Source organism: Panthera pardus, unplaced genomic scaffold (genome assembly GCF_024362965.1).
Source record: "Panthera pardus isolate Hobbes unplaced genomic scaffold, ASM2436296v1 HiC_scaffold_13, whole genome shotgun sequence".
NCBI lineage: Eukaryota > Metazoa > Chordata > Mammalia > Carnivora > Felidae > Panthera > Panthera pardus.
Window position 1 is genome coordinate 126,307,627 of NW_026526688.1, and position 27,101 is coordinate 126,334,727.

Consider the following 27,101-nt stretch of genomic DNA (forward strand, 5'->3'; position numbering starts at 1 on the left):
GCAGAAAGATACTAGTTGGAAAACAACTTCATTATCCCAGGTGAGAACCATGGCTTGGATCAGGGTAGTAGTAGTAGTACAAACAGTGAGAAAGGTTCAGATTCTGGGTCTATTTAAAAGTTAAGAGTTAAAAGGATGTGCTGATAGATCACGTGAGATCTGAGCAACTGAGCAAACAGAGCTACCACTAACTAAGAAGAGCAAAACTGGGAGAGAGAGCATGGCAGGCAGTATTCCAACATGGCCCCCAAGACACCAGTCTTCTGGTGTACATGGCCTGTGTGATCCCCTGGTCTAGAGTGTGGGTGGAACCTGCGAATATGATGGAACATCACTCCTGTGACTAGTTTATTTTACCTGGCGAAAAGGATTATGCCAATGTCATGTGAGTTCCCTAATAGGTTGACATGGAGTTCATCAGAGATTGTTTAGGAGTGTGTTAATTTCCACATATTTGTGAATTTCCCAAAATTGTTGGTTAGGTATTTCTCATTTCACTCCATTCTGCTCAGACAACATACTTTGTATGACCATCAGTCCTTTTACATGTATTGAAACTTGTTTTATGGTTTAACACATGTGGTCTATCCTGGAGAACGTTCCATGTGCGCTTCAGAATTTGTACTCTCCTGTTATTAGACAGGATGTTCTATAGATGTCTGTTAAGTTTAGTCACAGTGTTGTCCAATGCTTCTTGTCAACTTTCTGTGCAGTGTTATACTCATTATTGAAACTAGGGTACTGAAGTTCCCAATTATTATTGTTGAATTATCTATATTGCTCCCATCTATTCTGCCAGTTTTTGTTTCATGTATTTTTGGGCTCTGTTATTAGGTGAATATATATTTATAATTGTTGTATCTTCTTGATGGATTTAATTTTTTATCATTATAAAATGTCCTTCTTTTCTCTTTCAACACCTTTTTTCTTAATGGCTGTTTTATTTAATATTAGTATATAATGTCACTCCAGCCATCTTTTGGTTATAAAGTTTGCATGATGTATCTTTTTGTACACTTGTACACTTTTATTTTCAATCTCGTGGTATCTTTTAGCGCGAAGCGTGTCTGTTATAGGCAGCATGTAACCAGACCATGATTTTATCTATTCTATAATTCTTTTAATTAGAGTGCTTAGTCTATTTACATTTAATGTGTAATTTCTGGTAAGTTAGGAATACGAGCACCATTTTGTTATTTTTTTTTTCCTAGATAGTCCTACATCTCTGTTGCCTTTCCTATATAAAAGAGGGAAAGAGGAATTAAGCTCATCAGCTGACAGTGAAAATGGGAAATAAGTTATTACAGGTCTAAGGAGAAAAAAGAAAACATAAAACTGGCTTTCTGGGAGATGGAAAAGTAAACATACTAGAGACATACAGCAGATTTTTGTCACTATTAAGAACATATCTGAGTGACACCTAGATGGCTGAGTCAGTTGAGCATCCGACTCTTGATTTTGGCTCAGGTCATGATCCCAGGGTGGCAGGATCAAGCCCCTCATGGAGCTCTACTCTGAGCATGGAGCCTGCTTGAGATTCATTCTCATTCTCTCATTCTCTCTCTCTCTCTCTCTCTCTCTCTCTCTCTCTCTCCCCCCCCCGCCCCATGCTCTCTAAAATAAAATTTTTAAAAAATTAAAAAAAAAAAAAAAAACCCACACCTGAGATTAATAGCCATGAATTTAAAGTGTCACTGGTTAGTATGGTTAGAATGGGTTTCCTTCCAGCCACATCCACCTTCAAGTGTGGGCAAAGAGTAAACCAAGACTTGGTTTTTCCAGCCTAGTGGTTTCAGTTAAGTGAATATGATGAAGTGAGAGATGGGCAAAGGAACTGAGGATGTATGCAAGGGATACTGACTAATGAGTGCCTAAAGAATTCAGACTGGGTAAGAAGGGCAGTGAGGATATTGGGACCCAAGGGAACAGTGAGAAGGTATTTGAAACAATGGATCAGAAGTTGCTGGGAGGCAGGGAGTGGTCAAAGGATTGCTAGAATTGAGGTAACGGGGGAGAGTGGAAATATAGGCTGCTGTTCTTGAATGAGGTGCTTAGAAATGAGATTATGGAGGAAATGTAGTTAATGGTAGAGGATATGACTGAAAACTGGTGGCTGAAGTTAACTAGAGGAATCACTGAAGTATAAGATGTCAGAGAATTGACAGACCTCAATATTAGAAGGATCACACAGATAATGAAATCGCCAACATGGATTTCCATTATTAATATATTTTCATGAGGCAAGATTAATTTTCAATTTTACAACTGTGACAATTTAGAACCTTTTGGATATCTCACAATTTTCCTAAGTACTATGATTCAGAACTCCTTACTATGGATATTAGGGCAGTACATATATATTTCTTGTATTACTATAAGGGTACGATGTACCTCTCCTAATGCTTACATTATTACATTATGGTTATCTGTGCCAGGGTTTTGGCTTCTCTATCAGATGATAAAATGTATCAAAACAGGAAGTGTCTCTTAATCTTTATATACTATAGTGCCAGTATGGCAACTAGCGCATGTTTTCTTTTTAACTTATTTATTTTTTAAAATTAAGATATAATTGCATACAATGTATAAGTTTATGATGTACAGTGTTTTGGTTTGGCATGTTTATACATTGTAATATGATTACCACTCTAACAACAGCCAACACTTTGAAAGTTTTCAGTGGATATTTGTTGTATAAAACTACTGATTTTATAAGTAGGCTATTGAGCCTTATTGTTTGCCATTCCTTTCAAATAAAAGAAATTGGTTTGTTGAAACTAGAGAATTCTCACTTCTTTTGCACAAGTAGGATTCTGGATGTATCTCTATTAAACTTACCAACAACTGATATGGTTGTTGATATGCTGGTTTGTATTTTTTACTAAAGTATAACTGGATTATTTTGCTAGGGCTGCCTTAACCCAGTACCACAGATTGGGTGACTTAAACAGCAGGAATTTATTTTTTCACAATTTGGGAGGTTGGAAGTCACATAGATAATAAATGGTAAAACCTAAATTTGAGTCCAGATCTAACTAATGTTAGATACACAATCAAGATGTTGGCTGGGTTACTCTCTTCTAAGGCCTCTCTCTTTGGCTTATGGATGGCCATCTTCACATGGTCTTCCTTCCATGTATGTCCAAATCTCCTTACAAGAACCCCAATCATAATGGATTAGGGCCCACCCTAATGACCTCATTTTACCTCTTTAAAGACCCTATCTTCAAATATAGGCACATTCTGAGGTACTGGAGGTTAGGGCTTCAACATATGAATTTAGGGGAGCACAATTCAGTATGTAATAGTCACTTCCTTAAGGGAAGGGAATATGTCTTTGATTTCTGTATCACTGGTGCCTAAATGGGGTAGCACACAAAATATTTAATGAGTGTTGCTTATTGAATGACTACATTTCTACATTAGATGAGAAACCGGAAAAGTGAACCCTGGGTCATCTATAGGAGTCTAAGAATGCATGTATATAGTACAAAGTCATTTTGGTGGGGAGGTAGGAACTTCTAATTATTCAATCTATTATTTACTCCCTTCTTTCTCACTCATATACTAACACATTATGAAGAAAAGCAGTCAAGTTATTGCAGGTCTGCTTAAGATGTTTTTCTCCTGATTAAATACAGTAACAAAGATGACTATGTATATATTCATAATAGTTATACATTTATATATATTAATATATCTTGATGTATATTTTCTTTACACAAAATTAGCATCATACTTAAAATCAAAAATAGATTTATGTTTTAATCTTAATATGATACTATAAACATTTTCCTTTCTTTACTGCATTTTTTTAATGTTTATGTATTTATTTTGAGAGAACACATGTGCATGCACGAGCAGGACAGGGACAAGGAGACAGGGAGAGAGAGACTCATAAGCAGGCTCCACACAACACGAAGCCCCATGCGGGGCTTTGATCCCACAACCATGAGATCATGACCTGTGCCAAAATCAAGAACTGGACGCCTAACCAACTGAGCCACCCAGGTGCACCTAAACATTTTCCTAAGTAGTAGTTAAAACATGAATAAAATTTAAAGTTAGATCCGGGCTCAAATTCAGATTCTACCATTTACTTACTATCTGTGTGACTTCAGGCAAATATGTATCTTCTCTGTGTCTAGGTTTTCTCATCTATGAACTGAGGCAATTTTACTAATTGTCTCGCAAGTTATAAAGAATGAGAATTCAGGTAAAATTCTTAGCACAACATTTGACATATGCCAAGAACACATTAAACAATTATTATTATTATCCAAAAAGAGGATCTTAATGGCACCATAATATTAGATGCTGAACATTTGTGTTTTTTCAAACCTTCCACTACAATAAATTTGAAATCTTGGTCTATATGTCTTGCTCATAAATCTTGGCCTAATGTCTTTGGTTGTTCCCTTAAACTCAAGAGCTAACATATTACACCAAACTTTTTTATTTTCAAGTGAAGTTTTAACAGAAAGGGAGAATAAATAAAATCTATTAATAAGGGAATGCTGAGAAACTGAAATGCTTGGTGAAACAAGCAAAAACCTCTCCCTGGGGTAGCTGAGATGGCTCAGCATGAGGAAAGTTTGAAAATCACTGAGCAAGAAACAAATGTTAAAGTCCTCTCTCTCACTGGAATAAACAATGGGTTGCCAGAATGTGATTGTTCTGGTGCTGTGCCGCAGGCAAACACAGAACAATAGCACTGTGGCTATTTCTTTTAAGCATTCCACAGCCAGGAAGAAATTCAAGCCCTATAAATCCTGTATTCTTTCACAAAGATACTAAGCTTAAAGTGAATGGTTCAGTTAACTCCCTGTATGTAATACAAGCGGTGAACAGATTTTAATGCCACTGGGTAGATCAGTAAAGAAATAAGCTAGACTTTTCATAAACCTATCCTATTAGGAAAAATAAAATGTGGTTTTGGCTACATTAACCTGATTTTCTGCTTCCCTATTATACCAGCACTCAACTGTCAATCAAGTCTTAAGTGTAAGAATCAAAGAAATGGTACTTCTATCATAAATGGATTGGAAATGTTCCATAGCAAACTTCTCTTTTTTAATTTAATGTTTATTTATTTTTGAGAGAGAGACACAGAGAGAGAGAGAGAGAGAGAGAGAGAGAGAGAGACAGAGAGAGCGTGCGCGAGAGCACGAGCGGGGAGGGGCAGAGAGAGAGGGAGACACAGAATCGGAAGCAGGCTCCAGGCTCTGCGATGTCAGCACAGAGCCCGATGCGGGGCTCAAACTCACGAACCGCAAGATCATGACCTGAGCTGAAGTCAGACACTCAACTGACAGCCACCCAGGTGCCCACGTTCCATAACAAACTTAATCAAAGCATCAAAAGAATTTCTTATCCATCTATAAAAGGCCACTAACTAATTAAAGTAATGTCTATTTAGGTGCAACATTCATAACTCTTTTCAAGGTTCAAACAAACCAAAAAAATGTCAGGCATTAAATTACATCCAAATAAAATATTTTATGGAGATTTTGGATAAATATGTTCTATAAGAGATAACAGGCTCAATGCTAACATTCAATAATTAAGTTTTCTGAGGCCATCAACTTTGCTAAAGAAATTAAAATAAAACAAAATTTGCCTTAGTTTGCTTTTATTTAAATACTTTTTGAAAATGCGGGAATTATAAAATATATAAGAGGGGCGCCTGGGTGGCTCAGTTGGTTAAGCGGCCGACTTCGGCTCAGGTCATGATCTCGCGGTCCGTGAGTTCGAGCCCCACGTCGGGCTCTGTGCTGACAGCTCAGAGCCTGGAGCCTGTTTCAGATTCTGTGTCTCCCTCTCTCTGACCCTCCCCCGTTCATGCTGTGTCTCTCTCTGTCTCAAAAATAAATAAACGTTAAAAAAAAAAAAAGAAAATACATAATAAAACAATACAAATTATAAACAAATAATGTAAATTACTCTGTGGAAAATAAGATATAAATTATAAAATAATCCTAAACTTCCCAGAGTTTGCAGGTTACAATATTCCCTACTGAAGTATCAAGCCTGCAACCGCAGCTTGTTTTTAAAACAGGTGTCGAAGAGAATGTCACTTGATCTAACGTGTCCTTGCTTTGGTAAGTGATACTGACACTGAGGCCAAGAATAAGAATTATGCTTTGACTAGGTCTCTGAACTGACCACAGTCTATTCAAGCTACTTTAGCATTTGAACACCAAGCAAATATGCTTATGTTAATTACCGTCATGTGATCTTGACATGAATTAATCCCTGTTCCTATTAACTTCCCTAGTAAATGAAGCTTTAATGCTTAACTGATAACAAAGTGCTGGGATAATCCAGAGCAATACAAATTTAACAGATGAGGGAGCAATAAGTAATGGCCATTCATCTTATTAATATAATACATATTTATTTCACATGGCAGAAAGACTGTGTATTAAAATTACATCCTGGCCTAGCGTTAAAACTGAAACCAAGATAGGTAGGGAGGGGTGGGAATGTAATTCCTATTTAGATGTTCATATTTTCTCCACAGTAATTTTTTCACGTGTTGGTACTTATGATTATAGGATGTCACAGAATTTGATAATCAGACAATATGAATCAACAACTGATAGGGTTTGACAGTTCGTTAACCCATCCAGTAATTACTTGCTTACAACAGCATACAAATAGCAGTGACTCCAATCTCCATAAGGGGTATTTTTATTCAGAATATAGTATCCCTAACCACCACTCTAGGTAACCAAAGTACCATAACTTCTAAAAACAAATGTTACAAGTCAGAACCTGTTTTTTATTTGATTAATATTAATCCTAAAAATATAACAACTAAATACAGTTGGTAATTAAAAATATAGTTTTATTTATTGGAACAAAGCAGCACCATGCTAGAATCTATTAATTTAGATATTTCTTTAAGGCACTAACCCTATAGTACTACTTTTAGGAAACTGACTCTACCCAAATTGATATTATGGCTTGAACAAGTGGGTCTAGAGTCACGCATGATCTATTCAGGTAAAATATCCACAAATGCTTTCTGTGTGTTGGTTATTGTCTAGACTTTGGTTTTTTCCTCCTTTTCCCCATAACTATTATAACTACTCCCACTGCTACTGGCTCGTTCTTATTAAGCAGGAACTCACGATGGAAAACACATTTAAGTGAAAAAAAAAAACCAGCTTACAAAATATTGTATTATAATTCTATTTCTGTAAAATCACAAGTGTCCTTACAGATGTGTGTTTTAAAAATGAGAGTTCAAATACTAGTAGTGGTTATCTTGGAAGGTAGAATTACGTACGAACTTTTATTTTTGCTTTCTGTTTTATTATTTTTGAAACGTACAATGAACACTTAAGATGAAAAATCTACTTTATTTTTTTTTAAACATTTATTTATTTTTGAGACAGAGAGAGACAGAGCACGAGTCGGGGAGGGTCAGAGAGAGAGAGGGAGACACAGAATCTGAAGCAGGCTCCAGGCTCTGAGCTGTCAGCACAGAGCCCAACGCGGGGCTCGAACTCACGGACTGTGAGATCATGACCTGAGCCTAAGTCAGATGCCCAACCGACTGAGCCACCCAGGCGCCCCAAAATCGACTTTATTTTTAATCATGTACTGTGTACTGTGTCCTTGACATATTTATTATTTAATAGTGGGTCAATGAAAAGAATATTTATATTTGGTTCTTAAATAGCAATAATTATATAATAGAGTAGGGGAAAATGCAAGCAAGCCTTAATGTTATTCAACTTTAGACAAGCCACTGTTTCAACTATTTCAAAACAGGATAAATTAAAAATGAGGAGTGAGCTTGAAGAGTCATTTCAACCTATTATTTATTACTGCCAACAAGGCGACTCACAGAAGCAACAAGGTCCTGCTGGTGGGATCCCTGCCATCGACATTCATATCTACACCTTCTAACATTTTAGAAATCACTTAAGAAATGCTCAGAGGCTAAGTGGCAATATAGTACACTCACATAAGATCTCTGGGCCTTTTTTCCCTCATGGAATTTAAGAGACAATAAAACAGATTTGGATACAAAAGTATTTTAAAGAAGCAGGTTATGACCTAATCTAAAATTGAAAGCATTTATGAATAGATCCAAAGGTAATTATATCTTTCAGTACTTAGGTATTCAAAAATCCAATCTTTTTTTCTCTAGGGCTCAAAGTTCTTTACTTTTTCACTAGTTATTTTTCATCTAAATGAAAAGTCCTCACTTTTACAATCTGTAAAAGAATGAAGTTCAGAGAAATAATCTTCAGGGTCCCTTTGAGTCTTAAAATTTTATTACTCTCTGAAAGGCCACATTAATCATTATTTTTTCTTAGTTTTGACAGGAATTAATAACTGAGAAAAGCGGTATTTTTAGCTTTATTTACAGAGTCCAGAATTACTTTTCATTACAAGAGATTCTAAGAAATATATATTTTTATTTATCACTTCAGTGACTACATAAAAATATAGCAAAAATATTTTCACTAATAAAATCTGAAATCATTCAAAATAATAAAAAAAATTAACATTGGTATTAAGTACTTTCAAGAAAATTCCAAAAACGAATAACCCACCTGATGACCTGGTTACAGTGGGCACACATTGGAGTTCGTTTCCCTGCAGGAATGTGCTCAGCTCTTTGCACTAAAGTGCCTTGGTCATGTGACTGGGGCTGTCCCCTGGCTGAGTTGGCTGGTGCTACTGCTCCTGATGAGGCTGCACTGTTTGAGATTCTTCCACTGGAAAGTGCTAGGAATTAAGACACAGAAGAATCAGAATGAGAATAAGCCAAATATAAAGATTTTCTAATATTCAAATAATAATATTACTTTGTAAAATCATCTATTCATATATAGCAACACAGGCCTACCTCAAGAAGCAAGAAAAATCTCAAATACACAACATAACCTTACACCTAAAGGAGCTAGAAAAAGAACAGCAAAGGAACCCTAAAGCCAGCAGAAGAAAGGAAATAATAAAGATTAGAGTAGAAATAAATGATACAGAAACAAAACAAAACAAAAACCTATGAGAATAGATCAATAAAAGTCAGAGCTGGTTCTTTGAAGGAATTCATAAAACTGATAACCCCCTAGCCACGCTTATCAAAAAAAAGAGAAAGGACCCAAATAATAAAAATCATGAATGAGAGAGGAGAGATCATAATCAACACCACAGAAATGCAAACAATTATAAGAGAATATTATGAAAAATTATATGCCAACAAACTGGGCAACCTGGAAGAAATAGATAAATTCCTAGAAACATAAACTATCAAAACTGAAATAGGAAGAAATAGGACATTTGAACAGACTGATAACCAGCAAAGAAATTGAATTTGCAGTAAAAAATCTCCCAAGAAACAAGTCCAGGGCCAGATGGCTTCCCAGGGAAAATCAACCAAACCTTTAAGGAGAAGTTAATTCCTATTTTTCTCAAACTGTCCCAAAAAATAGAAATGGAAGGAAAATTTTCCAACTCATTCTATGAGGCCAACATAACCTCAAAAAATTAGAAATACCAGGGGTGCCTGGGTGGCTCAGTCAGTTAAGCATCCAACTTCAGCTCAGATCATGATCTCACTGTTGGTGGGTTCAAGCCCCATGTCGGGCTCTGCGCTGACAGCTCAGAGCCTGGAGTCTGCTTCTGGTTCTGTATCTCCCTCTCTCTCTGCCCCTCCCCCACTCGCACTCTGTCTTTCTCTGTCTCTTGAAAATAAATAAATGTTAAAAAAGTTATTTTAAAAACAGAAATACCATATGATCCGGTAATTCCACTATGGGGTATTAACCCAAAGAAAACAAAAACAGTAATTCAAAAATATATATGCAACCCTACGTTTTCTGTTGCATTATATACAACAGTCAAAATATGGAAGCAACATATGTATCCATCAACAGATAAGGAAGATGTGGTAAAGATATATAATGGACTATTATTACTCAGCCATAAAAAGGAATTAAATCTTGCCATTTGCAACCACACGGATGGACCTAAAGTGTATTATGCTAAGTCAAATAAGGCAGGAGGTTGGGGGGATGGGAGAAATAAGTGGAGGGGATTAAGAGATATAAACTTCCAGTTATAAAATAAAGTCATGGGGATGAGAAATACAGCATAGGGAATATAGTTAAAAGTATTGTAATAACATTGTATGGTAACGGACGGTAACTACATTTACTATGGTAAGCATAGCATAATGTATAGAATGGTCAAAAACCACTATGTTATACACCTGAAACTAATATAACATTGTATGTCAACTATACTTGATAAAAATTTTTAAAATAATAATAATTATTTTCAGGGAGGAAGACACACACATTTCAAGATAACGGGTTAGCTTTGGGAAAGACACAAAGGAAGTGAGTAAAACTGCAAAGGGGTTTCAATCACATCTGTAATACTGTATTAAATATTAAAGCAAAAGCAGAATTATATAAAAAAAAAACCTATTCATTTGCTTATTCACTCACTCACATTTATGGAGACACTATGTATCAAACACTGGACTGTGACTACAGAAATAAACAGAAAAGAAAATCAAGGATTACAACACAGTGAAAGAGTCTTAAAATTTTATTACTGTCTGAAAGGCCACATTAATCGTTTGTTTGTTTTTTTTTCTTAGTTTTGACAGGAATGAATAACCTAGAAAATTGGTATATTTAGCTTTATTAAGTCTGGAGTTACTTTTCATTACAAGGGATTCTAAGAAATGTGTGTGTGTGTGTGTGTGTGTGTGTGTGTGTGTGTGTGTGTGTGTGTTATACCTATATATATAAATACATACAAATATAAACATATAAGTAAACATCTATAATGTGTTATAAGAAAAGCAGAGTTGCCTCTGCTTCCAAGAGGAGATGCAGTTAAGCTGAGTATTGACAGCAATGTAGTTCTACTCATCTAGACATCTCTGCTAATATTCAGATAGATTTAACTCCTAGTACATCAGAGGCACATTAAATATCCCAATGTGTTGCAAGATAATAAAAATAAAAATGAACTCAATGTATTACCTCTCTTCCTGTATTCTCTAAGTAGACTGTAAAATCGGTCACCCAGTCATATAAGGTAGCTACTTAAGAACCATTCTAGGACCTTCCTCTCTCTCATCTGTGGTAATAATGGGTCCTGCTGATTTTACATCACAAGTACTTCTTGATTTTGCCCGTCATCACCCATTCCGACAATACTGTCCTGGTTTAGGTCCTAAATCTCTCCCACCTTGCTGGTCGCCAAAATGTCTTATCCTTCAATGCATCCTCCCAACTGCCACCAAGGACTGAAATCTTATCAGGTCACAACTCTGATACACTACTTCAAGCATCTCCTTCTTCTCTGACCACTGAATGTAGTCCGTGCTTCTAAGCACTGCATTCAGGGCCCTCCAAGTGCTCTCGGCCTGCCCCACAGTCTCACTGCTCACCACCCTCTGCCTCAGTCTTCATGCTGCAGCAATGCCCAATGCCCCAAGTTTTCTTGTCAGTCCATCTATGCACAGGCTGTCTTCACTGTCCTTTCTCTCCCCTTCTCTCTATTTACTTAGTAACCACTACATAGCATTTAAGATTCAACCCAGAAGTCAACTGCTCTAAAAATCTTCCCTGAAGTACCTCTCCCCACTGCCCATGCCACATAATCCAGATTAAATGTTTCTCTTTCACATTCCCATAATTTTCTGTGAATAACTTTATTACTGTTTCTACTTCATATATCTGTGCCTCTTCCTCCCCAACTAAAAAGCAAGCTCCCTGAGGGCAGGAACTATGCCTTATTCCTCAGCCTAGGAGCTAATACGGTGTCTGGAATAAATGAACAAATGAATCAATGAATGAACTGGAATCAATACATAACTGAATGGGGCGCCTGGGTGGCTCGGTCAGTTGAGCGTCCAACTTTGGCTCAGGTCATGATCTCACGGTTCATGAGTTTAAGCCCCACATTGGGCTCTCTGCTGTTAATGCAGAGCCTGCTTTGGATCCTCTGTCTCCCTCTCTCTGTCCCTCCCCGACTCGTGCACACATGCTCTCTCTCAAAATAAACATTTAAAAAACATAAACGAATGTAAAAACTGTGACAACCTGAAACCAACAGGAGGGCTGCTCCTTACCCACAGGCAATTATGATGTAGTAGAAAAGACATATATTCAAAAAACATTTAAAAGGACTCTTATTTATAATAAATAAATAATAATATAAACTCACTGCGTGTGTGTGTATTGACAGGATTCATTTTACAGCTGTGGTTTTAACTGGTAAGATTAATTGGGCTAATTGAAAGAATAACTCTCCCTTACCAGAATAAAGCCTGTTTGCAATGATGGGCAATTACAGATTCAGAAACCCAGCTTTTATAAACACATAGCACATCTACAGGGCTCTCTGCCTGGCACTTGAGCCGTGAAATGGCATTTTACAGACCAGTGAGCTTTACCATTGCCCTTGTTTCAAGTGACTCAACTGGGCTAGGAAAATGTTTTCACTCCCTTAGATTCACGCTTCCTCGTATAGAAATGGGAAAGAATATTACTGTGTACATTCTTCTTCCTTGTTACCGCATTTACTTGCACAGCACAACTTGCTCCTCTGTGCGTCTTCCATTTCTGTATCCAGACCTGATTTCTCTTAGAGCAACAGATAAGCATTTTCAATGCCAATTCCTGTTCTTGTCTTTAAATTCAAGATATGAAAAATGGATTTCATCTTTTTGCACACATTACCTCAGAACTCCTTCCTGTATGTGTGAATTCTGCCACTTAGTGAGGCACGGCGCTCTGTCTCCTATGTGCCTGACAGTCCGCAGACCCTAGCAACTGTTCTGCTGTAAATGTTTCCAAGGTCTGTCCCTTCTTTTTAATCCAACCCATGATCTGTCATTTGAGTCCTGGTCTTGAATCTCTCAAGTCTGGACAACTGCAAGTCTCCTAACCATGCTCTCTGCTGCCAATTTCTTTCCAACCTTTTCTGCTGGATTATTTTCCCAAATACACTACTCTCATCATGGTTTCTTGCTTATTCAGTCTTGACAGTCCAGTCCCTCAAGGAGCTCACTCCGGTCTTCTTTATGACCTTGTCTTTTATGCTCACTCACATCCCTGCCATCACCCTACTCTATTATAGTTACTTAATATTTAACTTGTGCCATCACTATTTGAAGGCACTCTTGTCAAATCCTTATAACAGCTCTATGATTCAGGCAAGATTAGCACCACTTTTTTTTTATTCTGAGGCAAAGAATGGTAAGAAACTGGTCCAAGGCCACACAGCAAAAACTCTGGTTTGGCTCCAGAGTCTGTGTTCTTAACCACTATGCTATAGTTTACTCACTGTCCCTTGAACATGTCAGGTTAGGCCCTGCCTCTATGACCATTAGCCAATGAAATGTCCCTTTCTCCAGTACCACTCATACTTTTCTCCTTCTACAAGGCTCATGGAAGTTCCATTCCCTGAGCTCCCTGCCACCACCCCATCTGCCCTGAAGATCCCAGCTAGCAGTGTCCTTGCTTTTTTTTTTTTTTTTTTTTTGAGAGAGAGACAGAGAGAGTATGAGCAGAAGAGGGGCAGAGAGAGAGAGAGAGAGTGAGAAAGAATCCCAAGCAGGCTCCACCCTGAATGCAGAACCTGATGCAGAGCTTGAACCTACAACCATGAGACCATGACCTGAGCCAAAATCAAGAGTCAGACACTTAACCAACTGAGCCACCCAGGCACCCTTCTTGCTCCTCTCAACATCCACAACACCCCTGCCTGCATAATTTGTTTATCAACATCTTATATCCTTACAACCTTCCTAAGGCAATGATAAACTTTTTTTTAATGTTTATTTATTTTGGGGAGAGAGACAGAGAGAGTGAGACAGAGTGCGAGCAGGGGAGGGACAGAGACACACGGAGACACAGAATCTGAAGCGGGCTCCAGGCTCCCAGCTGTCAGCACAGAGCTCCACATGGGGCTCAAACCCATGAACTGCGAGATCACGACCTGAGGCAAAGTCAACCCAGGGGGCCCCCTGTAATGATAAACTTTTAAACAAAGAGGACAAACTGTAATTCTCTCTACCCACTATCAGAAAACAGCCTCACAAAGAGAAGGCAAAAAAAAAAAAAAAAAAAAAAAAAAAAAAAAATTAACATTTAATCATGCAAAAGAAAAAAGGGAAGGTTCCAAATAACTTTCATTTTGCCTTTTTAAAGAGCAATATTGAGACGGATATTTTTAAAATGCGGATTAGGGTCAGGATTTCAAACAGTGGGAAAGTTACCAATTGAAAAATCTGAAAATCAGACCTCTAAGAGAGTGAAACCCTTTCATCTACCATATGCCTTTATTTTATCACATTATCTATGCATAAGCCCTAAAGTACTGAGTCATTGGGACATTTTTAGCAATAAAAGAGTGTAGTAATTCTCCATCCATCAGTCATTGTAAAATGGGACATAATCCACCTGGCCCATGCCTCAAGGAGAAGGTACATGGGAAACTAGCTTATTTAACATGAGAAGCTATTCTTAAACATGAAACATGTGACTGTGTCTTCAACACATGTAATAAGCCCTAAGCTCACTTCTGTTCCTTGCTTGGGAAGAAAAGCCTTGTTTTCTGTTACTGCCCCATTTTAACCACTTTGGATAAGACAGAAATTCTCACACCTCCGTTTTGTTGCTGTGTTGCTAGCACACTGGCCCGCACACAAAGCTACACAAGCCCTGTTAATTACCAAGCCACGAACATTTCCAAGGCATAGTTATTTCCCGTATGAATAAAGTGATGTTTCACTTCTTCAGACTGAATTTCTCACTACTTTAGCACAGTAATGGGCAACTTTTGTGCCATCAAGTGCCAAGCCCCTGGCCTCTGCTCACTTGGCTTAATGGGGAGAGGGAGGTGTAAGAAGGTGAGGTCTTCCAACAGGGAAGGCACCATGAAATGAGCCTTGTTTCCTTAATAATTCTGCAGAGAACTGCACTACTATGCAGGGAAAAACGATCTTCCATGGGTGGTACAGAGGCCAAAACACTTCACATTTATTGAACCTGTCATGAAAATCATGTTTATGTAGAAAAAAATATACATCTCTTTAGAGATAGTAGTTTAAAGATGACAATCTACTTATTTGTAATAAAAACAACTATTTCTTTTAAGTTTTAATAGAGCTATTAAATAGGACCATTAAATTAGCCCCATTTCATAATCTATGAATCTAAGTCACAAAAAATTTAAGTGACTTAAACTGGATAATGAATGAGTCAATAAAGTGTCATCCTGAGAACATTAGAAAGAAGTTAGTTCTTGACTCAAGTTTTCCTTTTTAACTTTAATCTTGAGCAACTTCCATAAAATTTGGCTTCTTTGTGGCTAATCTCTACCCCATTGGGGACATGTTGGAAAATTAATTTTTATTCTTTTATATAAAGTACATTTCAGCACCACAAAACTCATCTAGAAATTTAAAGCCACTAGCTACTCTCCAAACGAACAGTGTATCTTATTAACTTTAGAATGGTTATTGATGAGTCATCTGAAGGTTTAGAACAACATACATTCATACCTATTTGCTGAATTGCTAGTGTTTTCAAATATTTGTCATATTTGTCATATATTGAAGTATTCTAAGAGGCAATACATTTTTAAAAAGCAAACAGATCGCTGACTTATTAAACATGAAATTTAAAGTCATCTCTTTTGGACTGCAGACTATAAACTGCAGATAAAGAATTTTAAAAAAATGGAACCACACAATATTCATTAATTTAGGTAGGACACTTATCTCCTGTTGTTAGGGAAATCTTTGTGATATACCATTTGAATTTTGTTTTTTAAATGTTTATTTATTTTTGACAGAGAGAGAGAGAGAGACAGAGCGTGAGCAGGGGAGGGGCAGAGAGAGAGGGAGACACAGAATCCGAAGCAGGCTCCAGGCTCTGAGCTGTGAGCACAGAGACCAACGCGGGGCTCGAACTCACAGACTGTGAGATCATGACCTGAGCTGAAGTCGGATGCTCAACCGACTGAGCCACCCAGGTGCCCCATGTGATATACCATTTGAAAACATAAAGTAAAAATTCTCCACTCGAGGGGCGCCTGGGTGGCTCAGTCAGTTAAGTGTCTGGCTTCAGTTTCAGGTCATGATCTCACGGTTTGTGAGTTTGAGCCCCGTGTCTGGCTCTGTGCTGACAGCTCAGAGCCTGGAGCCTGCTTTGGATTCTGTGTCTCCCTCTCTCTCTGCCCCTCCCCCAATCGTGCTCTTCCTCTCTCAAAATTAAACGTTAAAATTTTTTTTAAATTCTCCACTCTAGAAAGATCTTAATCACATTATTTCCCAAGCAGGTGATTCAGGTTTGTATTATTTAGCAAATTAGTTAACGTAAGTTTTAAGCAACTTATATAATTATAATATAATATACATAATGTTGGTTGTATGTAATATTAAAATAATTATATAAATATATAATATAAAATACTATGTTATAGTATACTATAGTATATAGTATTGTACTATACTATAATTATTTACTGTGTGCTTCAAAAATAGCTGACCTCACTAAAAGACACCTGTTTATATAAATAGCTTTTGGAGAAAAAGCGGAGATTAAGAGCAAAAGAACCCATGGTAGTACAATGTATGAATTCTCTGAAATCAGATGTTACCTAACTATAAAAAAGTGGGGTATTTGATATTTTTGCTTTCTACTCCTGCTCAAAAAAGGCTGTTAACTCTAAACCAATACATTTTTTTAATGTTTTATTTTTTTATGTTTGAGACAGAGGGTAGGGGAGGTACAGAGACAAGAAGGGGACAGAGGATCTGAAGCAGGCTCTGCACTGACAACATCGAGCCCTATGTGGAGCTCTAACCCATGGACTGCAAGATCATGACCTGAGCCGAAGTCCGACGCTCAACTGAGCTGAGCCACCCAGGGGTCCCTACACCAATCCATTTTTAAAAAAGAGTAGTGAAGATTATAATGTATACATTAAACACTTGGCCAGACTGTACTCAAATAGGAATGAAATTCATCAGTTGACTCTTTTGGTTCAAGTCAAATTATTCAACTAATAGTAAAATATTCTCATTACTGACATGCAATCGGTGAAAAAATACTGTATTATGTCAAACCTTACTTGGAAACTTAACACAAGTCAGTGGGGGCTAGGGGGATGATATCTCAAAAAACAAAAAAAAACCTCAAAAAATCTCAAAAAATAAACAACAGAGGTATTTAATGTCTTCTAAGGTAGGTTACTCTTACTAGATGTTGTGCTTTTGAATTGCTGAAAATACCATTCATTAGAAGAGCAAGTTTGGTGTTAGGAGATGAACTGCTCATGAAAGTATGAGAAAAACATAACCTGATGATTTCTTACCACCTCCATAGTATATCCTTGGTCCAAGCCACCAACATCGCTTGCTTTGCTTAACGGTAGTCACTGCTTATAGAAACGTAGCTTCGACTCTTGATAACAATACAGAGGCCAGAAAAAAACTAAGCCAGACCATGCTACTCCTTTGCTCAAAACCCTTCAATTTGAGCTCCCTTCTAATCAATGGTCATACAGAATCAGATTCCTGCTCCCTCTCTGAATTGCCACTCTCCCTTTGCCCATTACATACAAGGCACACTGGCTTCCTTATGGTTTCTCTAAATGGCCAGCATTCTTCTGATTCAGGGCCTTTGTACTTTCTCTTCTCTCCTTCTGGAAATATTTTCCAGCTGTTTGCATGGCTTGCTCCTCACTTCCTGCCGGTTTTCTGCTCAAAGGCCATTTTATCAATGTGGCTCTCTCTCACTATCCTATATGAAGGGGCAACCTGCTACCCACAATCCAGCATTCCCTATACTCACTAACTGGTTTATCTTTCTCCATAGTGTTCATCCCCATTTAACATATTTTATATTCTTTTGATTGTTTTCTTATTTTCTGTCTCTTCAGACCTTAAGGCCAGGGACACTATTTTATTCATTGAAACACCTCTAGCATCTACAACAGTCCCTGGCATATTGCTTAATATATCTTTGTTTAGAGAATCAATGACTCCAGTACCAAAATTATCATCTTCCCGCTAAAAGGAACCAGACTCCTTAAAAAAAAAAACTGCTAATTATAGAACTGGGGCAGAAAATAAACAAGGGAAGTCTAGAAAATCTTCTCATATTAGCAAGGAAGGAAGCTATCAAAGACTACCAGAGTGGTATCAAAGGGACTTCAGAGAAGTAGATGAGACAGTTTGAGCATTAATAAAGATAATAACCATGGACTACAATACTTCAAATATGTTTAACCCCATGAGCTCACAATGATTTCTGAAATTAGAAAAAAAATAGCATTAATCATCTTTAGAGGATGCTAAGGAAACAATTACTTTAAAAAACAGTAAAATTTAATAAAAAGAACCAAACGTTAACAATTTATCAGTCTGTAACTGATACATTTCATTTATATGCCATTCATTCCCCTGCCATTTCTGAACCATTCTGAAGCAAATGCAACATCTATCATGTCATTGATAATATTTCAATAGCATCCCTAAAAGAACACTCTTTTTAAAAACCTAACCATAATTCAATTATCACACCTAAAATAAAAATTGTGTTATCATCAAATAACCAATTTTCAATTTCTCCTGATAATCCCTGTATTAGTTGTCTCTTGCTTATTATATATAACAGCTTGTTGGATTAAAAACACAAGTATATTGCTTTATAGTTTTCCCACATGGATGTTACTGAGCAAATCAAAGTGTTGTTAGGGCTGTTTCCAGGGGCGCCTGGGTGGCTCAGTCGGTTGAGCACCTGACTTCGGCTCAGGTCATGATCTTGCGGTCTGTGAGTTTAAGCCCTGCGTCAGGCTCTGTGCTGACAGCTCAGAACCTGGAGCCTCCTTCAGATTCTGTGTCTCCTTCTCTCTCTGCCCCCACCCCTCCACTCTCTGTCTCTGTCTCTCAAAAATAAATAAACATTAAAAAAAAAAAAGTGTTGTCAGGGATGTTTCCTTCTGGAGGTTCTAGAGAAAATTCATTTTTTTGCCTTTTCAAGCGTCTAGAGGCTGCCCAAATCCAGGGCTTCATGGCCCTCTTCTGCCACCTCAAAGCCAGCAACAAGCCTTGCATTACTTTACCCCCCCTCTCTTCTGCTTTCCTCTTCCAGTTTTAAAGACCCTTGTGATTGCACTGGGCTCCCCAGGATAATGCAGGATAGTAGCCCTATTTGAAGGTCAGCTTATAGTGACTGTAAGCCCTTCTGCATCCCTAGTTCACCTATGATATGCAATATAACAGATTCATAGGTTCTGGGTATTAAGGACATGGTCATCTTTCGACATTTGGGGGTGGGAGGTGGGGAGCATTATTTTGCCTACAACACACACCCCAACACAGTATTAACCAGGATCCAAATAAGGTCTGCTTATTTGGTTTGTCTTTTAAATTGCTTTTAATCTATAATCCCTTTCATTGTCTCATCCCTTTCAATATACATGTAGAAGAAACCACATCTCTAGTTTTATATATATATGTATGTGTATGTGTACTGAACTTTTCTTTCTATAGTAAAAAATAAAGATTTTACACATACTAAACTGAATTATTTCATTTTTACATTATGAGGTATTATTATTACATTAAAAAACATTTTTTAACGTTTATTCATTTTTGAGAGACAGAGACAGAGTGCAAGCAGGGGAGGACAGAGAGAGAGGGAGACACAGAATCCAAAGCAGACTCTGGGATCCGAGCTGTCAGCACAGAGCCTGATGTGGGGCTCGAATTCACGAACCCTGAGATCATGACCTGAGCCAAAATCGGACACTTAACTGACTGAGCCACCCAGGCGCCCCTTGTTATTACTTTTTAATAGGCCAAGAATATAAAGGTCAGAAAGGATAAGTGACTTACCTAAGGACATATAGAGCAATAAAAGGAGGGAAATGTTTTTTTAACAACTACTACGTACCAAGTAATTTGCTAGGCTTTAACAACATGAGTGAGACAGACATAATTTCTGCCCTCATGAAGTTTAAAGAAGGTTACACACCAGTAAACAGTCAATTGTTATAGTGGGATAAGTGCTAGAATGATGGAAAGATAATGAATGTAATTATAGATCTTCATTTAGTCAAGTGTATACTGAGAACATAACACTGTGGCAGGCACTGTGTTATGCATGGGTACACAGGAGGGGACAAAACATGAATAATCCTAGGCCTCAAGGAGCTCATAGCTTTTTCTTTTTTCTTTCTTTTTTTTTTTTTTAGCTGGAGGTACCTGTGTTTCATCTCAGTACTGACAGTCTATTGAATATATGAACTCAGGAAAAAGATCTGAGCTAGAAGAATTGATTCAAGAGTCATTAGCATATTGATGACATTTGAGCCTGTGGGAGTTAATGAGATTGTTCAGGGAAAGTGAGCGTGAAAACAGAAGAGCTCCTAAGGGTAAGGCAAATAACATATGTACTCTGGGAACACAGCGGAAGGTAGGCGAAAAACCAGGAGACTGCATCACATAAGCCAAATGAGGAAAGTGGACCATTTGGGATCTAAAACCATTTTTGTCTGACTCCAACACCTATGTACCCTATAGATTCATTCATCAAATATTTATTATGTGCCTACAGTGTCAAATTCTTTGCCAGTTACTGCCTTGACCTATGAAAATATGAAGGCAGATCTCCTCAAATGTGGTCTAAACCTGGACGTTCTCATTTCTGGAGCAGTTTAGAAGGAGGGGATAGTGATAACTGAGATGATTAACTTCTGCTGCTTTAATTTCCTTAATGAGCCTGCCAGAATAAATTTAGGAATAATGTACGAAAGCATTGTTTTTTATTTGCCCCAGTATGCCTAACAGCTTAGATTACCACTTTTAAGCCATTCTATAAAAAATGAGTTTCCAACAGAGATCTAACTTATTTTCCCTAAACCTAGCTGCCCATGCTTTTCAGCCATTGTAATTAGTGGCCGCAAAGTTCTTGAAATAAAACCTAGAAAATCTTGAAATAAAAGGCTAGATTCTTCATGTTCTGAGAAACATTGAAGAAGATTTATTTAACTGCTTCAGAAAGGAAAAATAAAATTATAGATCTAGTACATTTGCTAAAGAGAAACAGGCTTGAAGCAACTGAATGTTAAATTCATTTTTTGTTGTACAAACTCTAAATTGGTGTGAATATTTCATCTACTACATTTGAATTAAGATAAAGCAGAGAATGTCATGGCAATAAATCTAGGAATAACCAGAAAAAAATATTTTTTCAATCTTGTAATATTTCATTGTTATTGAGTCTGAAATAAGGCTGCTATCAAGAATACTAATGTTCCCTCCCCAAAGAAAAAAGACAAATGTTTACAGCCCCAACGACACAGAAGTCATATGTGAGGTTTTATGGTGTGAAAAACAACTGGCTCGAATGCAAAGGGTATTCCAGTTATAAACACTGAGGCTAATGTTGTACTCATATAAATAACTGGGCCACATCAAAGTGACATTCTGGCACTCCTGGGGAGATAAAGTATTGTAATTCAACATCTCCGAGAATTTGTTCACAAAGGTATGGTAGAAATTTTACACATACTAAATCGGGTAGCAATGATGGCAACACGCTTGCATATGACCGTGCACAGCAAGTGCTTTCTTCTCTGCCCCTCCCCCAACCATCTCAAACAGATGGCGGCCAAGAGAAGCAGAGAATCCGTGCATTTCATCTGTCAAGCTCCTTATGTTGGAACCATAAGCAACAGTCTACTACTACTCTTCATTACCCAGGCATGAAATCATATCCAGTAGAAATAGAAAAGGTTTAAAATTAAGCCAAGATCTAGGATCAGAGCAAAGTACATTTCAGAGAGGGCTGTGCAAATTTTATTAAATGGAATCAAGGATTTTTTTTATTCAATGATTAAAAGCAAAGTTGACAGATTAAACTATTATCGTTTCTCTAAGCAGTGGAGAATGCTGGTATGTATTCTTTATGCTGCCATAAAGAATTGGAACAGGTGCGCCCAAGGCCAAGTATCAAATATTTCCGCAACTTCAGGAGGTTAGTTTCTTCCATTAGCAACAGGCCTTTCAACTCTAAGAACCCAGATTAAACTGGATCTAGAGTGTCTTAATTAAAGTGAGTGTGGGGACTGGATTAGGTTCAGTTCTCTTCTTTCTTAATTTGTTGCATCACACATCATTAAAATTTGGGATATATGCAACTTGCCTTTTTCTCCCAACTAGCTGACCTTACACAGAAAACTTCCATTTGTTCAGAGTGACAAGTAAAAGAAACCCAGTGTGTACCTCACAGATAAAGATATGAGATCTTAAAATATCTGGTTTTGCCACCATTCAATTAAAAATCAACATTTCATTTATCAGTCATACAGAGAATTTTCTAAATAATTTCAGTATCACTGTTAAAATTTCTAATTTTACAATGGGAAGCTAAATCCTCTCTAACTGTGGGTGGTCAATGTGTTTCACAGTAAAAAAGAGGCAAGGGAGGTGGGAGGGAGGGGGAGGAGAATAAAAAGAAACAAAAAAGAAAAACTCAGATAAATTATTAAAAACAAAAACAAAAAACAAATCTGAGGCATCATTCACAACCTCAGAAATACTCAAGAGGATCACCTCTGCATGAGGTAAACTCATACAGAATCTAAGCTAAGAATTTATTTCAAATATTAAATTTTTAAAATTTTGCTTATATTTGAATGAGAAAACTATAAAGGACATATATTAAAAAATTACTTATACTCATATTATACCTAGAGTTTTGACATATCTTATTTCCAAAGTAACATGAAACCCAAACAGGCTTGGCTTTTACCATTTTCCTACCAATTATCACCTATTTATACAAGTGAGAAAGCAGCCTAATCTCAGTCAGAAATAAAGGAGAAAGGTAGCTCAGGTTTGAGTTGCTCATATAAATAGAATTCTTTTAATGTAGGCAAAAAAAACCCCACAAAAAAACAAAAAACAAAAACAACAAAAAACAAAACCTGAAGCAGAAAGGGGACTAAAAGTTAATGAGCGTTCCTCATGTCAAATATCAACAATGTCTCTCATGATGACTACAAGTTACTGGAAAATTGAAAACTTGGGATACTCCTTACATTTCTTTTACTACTACTAATTCTCTAAGACAGCTCTCTCAATTAAAGCCATTAAATCTCTAAAATAAGTGAAACTGTATTATCATTATCCAAAGTTATGTTTGAATTTCACATCTTTTAAAAGCTTTTAAAAGCTATTATATGCTGGAGGAAGCCATACATCTGGCATAATGTTAAGATATACTCGGGCTCCTTGTTCTGCTAATTTCTAGCTCCATAAACACAGACATGTGTTAAGTTTCCTCACCTGTAAAACAGCAACTACCTCAAAATGTGAGAGGCTTGAATGTGATGGTGTAAGTAAAATGTTTACTTAACTTTCTTGAATGTGTAAGAAATGCTTCACAAATATCAATTACACTCTGACATAAGATCTTACCTGTTTTAAAAAATAAGGTATTAACTCATTCAAAAACTACTTAGAGACCACACACAATGTTTGAGATCTAGGAACTCTTTGGGTATGGAAGATACACCCAAGAATAAGATGCTTGCCCCAAAGAGTTTTATCTTCTCTCAGGTGATGTTCACAAACAGGCAACAGAGTGCCTTCGGATTAGAGTTGTCAAGGGTGCTCACGACTCAGAAAAGTTTGCATCTATTGTACAGAATCATCAAGCATAATTTTTCTTATTCCTATGGTTTAACCCTAGGTTTGGCAATTTTTTTCTGTAACTGGCCAGAGAGTAAATATTTTAGGTTTTGTGGGATGTAAGGTTTATTTGGCAACTACTCAATTATGCCACTGCAGCAGGGAAGGAGCCACAGACATCATGTAACAAATGTAAACAAATGAGCCTGGCAGTGCTCCAATAAAACTTTATTATAAAAACAGGTGGTAGGCCAGAGGTGACCAAAGTCATAGTTTGCCAACCTCTGGTTTAAACTGCATCCATCAATTAATGAGGAATAATAATTCTTCTTTAAAAAATTTTTTTAATGTTTATTTTTGAGAGAGACAGACAGACAGACAGACAGACAGCATGAGTGGGGGAGGGGCAGAGAACGAGGGAGACACAGAATCCAAAGCAGGCTCCAGGCTCCGAGCTGTCAGCACAGAGCCCGACGCAGGGCTCGAACCCACAAACTGTGAGATCATGACCCCGAGCTGAAGTCCTACGCTTAACCGAGGAATAATTCTTAATGAAAATCATATATGAATAAGTCCAGGTGTCTTCCCTTAGAAAAGATTTAATATTTTAATCTCAGGATGAAGGAAAAATGGGGAGAAAGAAGAGCTTTCACAACTGTGCTCTTGCGTCAGCACAGGAAAGCTTCCAACACAGAAATAAATTCCAGTTTATGGGGGGAGAAAAAGGCAGTTAATGGTTGTTACTTTTATTTTTTCCTGAGAATCGTGATTCTAAACCAAAATCTACATGTTATATAAAAAGACAAAGCATATTTTACATGCTTCACACCACAGCTTTGACAATGGACAGCTCCAGTCAGGCCTTTACGGCAAGTGGACTGTTTAGTTTAATGATGTCGAAATGCAGGGGAGCAGATGGCAGTAAAACATTATTAGAAGAGATGAAACATATGCAACTGGTAGCAGTTTACTTATTCATATAAAAATTTTAAAATGGAACCAATAAATCTATCCATCTTAGCTAAGCAAATCTAGTTATCTCGATTTATTACTGTAACGTAAAGCCTACAATGAAATTTGGGATGGTTGTAGAAACAGTAATTTCCTTTCTCACCCCTATCTTCTTTAGACTTCAAATAAAAGATAGAATTTATATCCACTTATAACTGAGATGCACATCATTCAATCTGTGATCTAATCAGATCTCATAAATATATCTGAGTCTTCCTTGAAAAAAAAAAAAAAACAAAAAAGAATACATCAGATCTCTCCAAAGCTCTGTCCATAATGAATAAATAAGCTTTTCTTTATTGCTAAAATGTAGCACACAACAGAGGGAGGGTATGATAAAGGGTCATTTAACTAGAATCTTAGATAAATTTTGAAAATGAAGTTTAGAAACAAAGAAAATGCTACTTGAAACAGTCCTTAGAAGTTGCTAGTCACTTGGTTTATCCTCCCAATGCAAACAATACTCCTTTCTGCACTATTCCATAGAGAGTTAGTCTTCCTTAAATATAGTCATTGATACTATCTTGTGATAACAAGAAAATACACTATTTAGTCAAAATAACTAGGTTCAAATCACTATGGGACCCTGAACAATTCCTTTGACTTCTTTCAGACTCTGTTACCTCATTGGTAAAATGATGCCCATTTAAAATTTTAATGACATTATCTTATTGCACACTCTGAGTGAAAAGATACTTAACTGAAAGTATTATAGAAAATAATTATTGCTACTAATCAATGATATGCACAATTTTTCTGTTAAGCAAGGTTTTTTTGCTCCCTTCATGACTATTATATTCCTGAGTTCCAATTGCCCGAATGGGGATGATGAGTATTCCCCATGAAAGGATGTAACAGAAGCTAAAATTAACTAAATATTCATTTTGAAAAGTACGTTTGTGTCTTTTTCCCTTTTGCATTTGACCAAAAGAAATTGACTGTGTCCCTAAAAGACCTTCAAATGATCCTAACTTTTCTATTTACAGCTTACTTGCACTATGCTTCTTCAAAACATAATTCATGTCTTCAAAAAGAAATCACCAATTTTGATAAATTTCATCGTAAGTTAAAAGCCCTTGCTTTTTGCCACATATATTAAAACTGTTTCAAAAAAAAAAGCAATCCACTAGTAAAAGGCTTATATACATATAATCTGATAACATTTGTTCAATAAGGAGAATCAGAGATTCCAAATGTCTAATATTAAATGATAGAACACTACTAGTGTATGGAGTATGTCACCATCAACTAAATGCCTTTCCTTTCCTCAGTTCTATAGAATGTCTGCCCCCATGGACACATTTAACAATAAAAGTAAAAAAAGAAATCCAGTAATTTCTTGCCAACATCAGGGAACATAAGAATAAACAGGGAGTTGTGTGTACATACAAAAAGACAGCACTGAGATGGTATCATTCCAGCAAGCTTCAAGCGCTGCTAATGAAAACAGCAAAAGGAAAAATTTCAGCACATCTAGACGATACTAACTACTGTAAAAGAAAACACAACAAAGCTTTTTATTTTCATTGGCTTTATGAAATAAGGCCACAGTTTCCTACAGAAAACAGTGATTATAGTATTAGCCAATATTGCATAGCTAAATGATTTTCTGAGTAAGAAATTATGTTATTTATTAAATACTTACAATAGTGTTAATACACTGAAGTACCATCACAAACGCTCTTAAAACTACATATTTTGGGGCACCTGGGGGGCTCAGTCAGTTGAGCGTCTGACTTCGGCTCAGGTCATGATTTCACGGTTCATGAATTCGAGTCCCGCATCTGGCTCGCTGCTGTAAGTGCAGAGCCTGCTTCAGACCCTCTATCCTCCTCTCTCTCTGCCCCTCCTCAGCTCATTCTTGTTCTCTCTTTCTCAAAAATAAATAAACATTTTTTTTAAAAGTTATATATTTTGGAAGTGGAAAAGAAGAAAAAAACCCTGTAATAAGTGGGAAAAAAATGTAAGCATATCTATGGACTTAAAGCTTTCTGAACTACATACAAATAACAACATGAGTACTTAATTTTTGACTGGTAGGGCTCTATAGGATTCTTCTTCTTTTGTCTTGTAAGAAAACCTTTTCCATCTCATGTTTATTTCCATGACAACACACATAGCACAAGTCCTTCCAGAAAGGCAAGCAGTGCAATGCCAAAGCTACCAACCTCATGATTGCAACTATAAAGAATTGAAAGAGAGTCAACATTTAGAAAATGATGGGGAAATCAATGTACTTGCCTAAGGAAATGCTGCAAAAATAGACTAGTTATGTTTAACTTATTTCTCAAGTACAAGATACAACCCACATTTATATTTTGTAACTAGACACATTAAAAAAAAAACCCAAAAACTAGAGACATATTCAATCAATTTTCTGTGCCATAATCTG

General features: G+C 36.8%; 1 protein-coding gene across 14 annotated transcripts in view; it reads right to left on the reverse strand.

The window, feature by feature from the left end:
- Nucleotides 1–27,101, reverse strand: part of PDLIM5 (PDZ and LIM domain 5) — a 221,788-nt gene that overhangs the window by 16,648 nt on the left and 178,039 nt on the right. For all 14 annotated transcript variants that reach the window (XM_019464010.2, XM_019463992.2, XM_019464027.2 and 11 more), the window contains one exon: nt 8,574–8,748. In XM_019464010.2, coding sequence (XP_019319555.1) covers nt 8,574–8,748 — 175 coding nt within the window. The remainder of the gene's footprint in view (nt 1–8,573; nt 8,749–27,101) is intronic.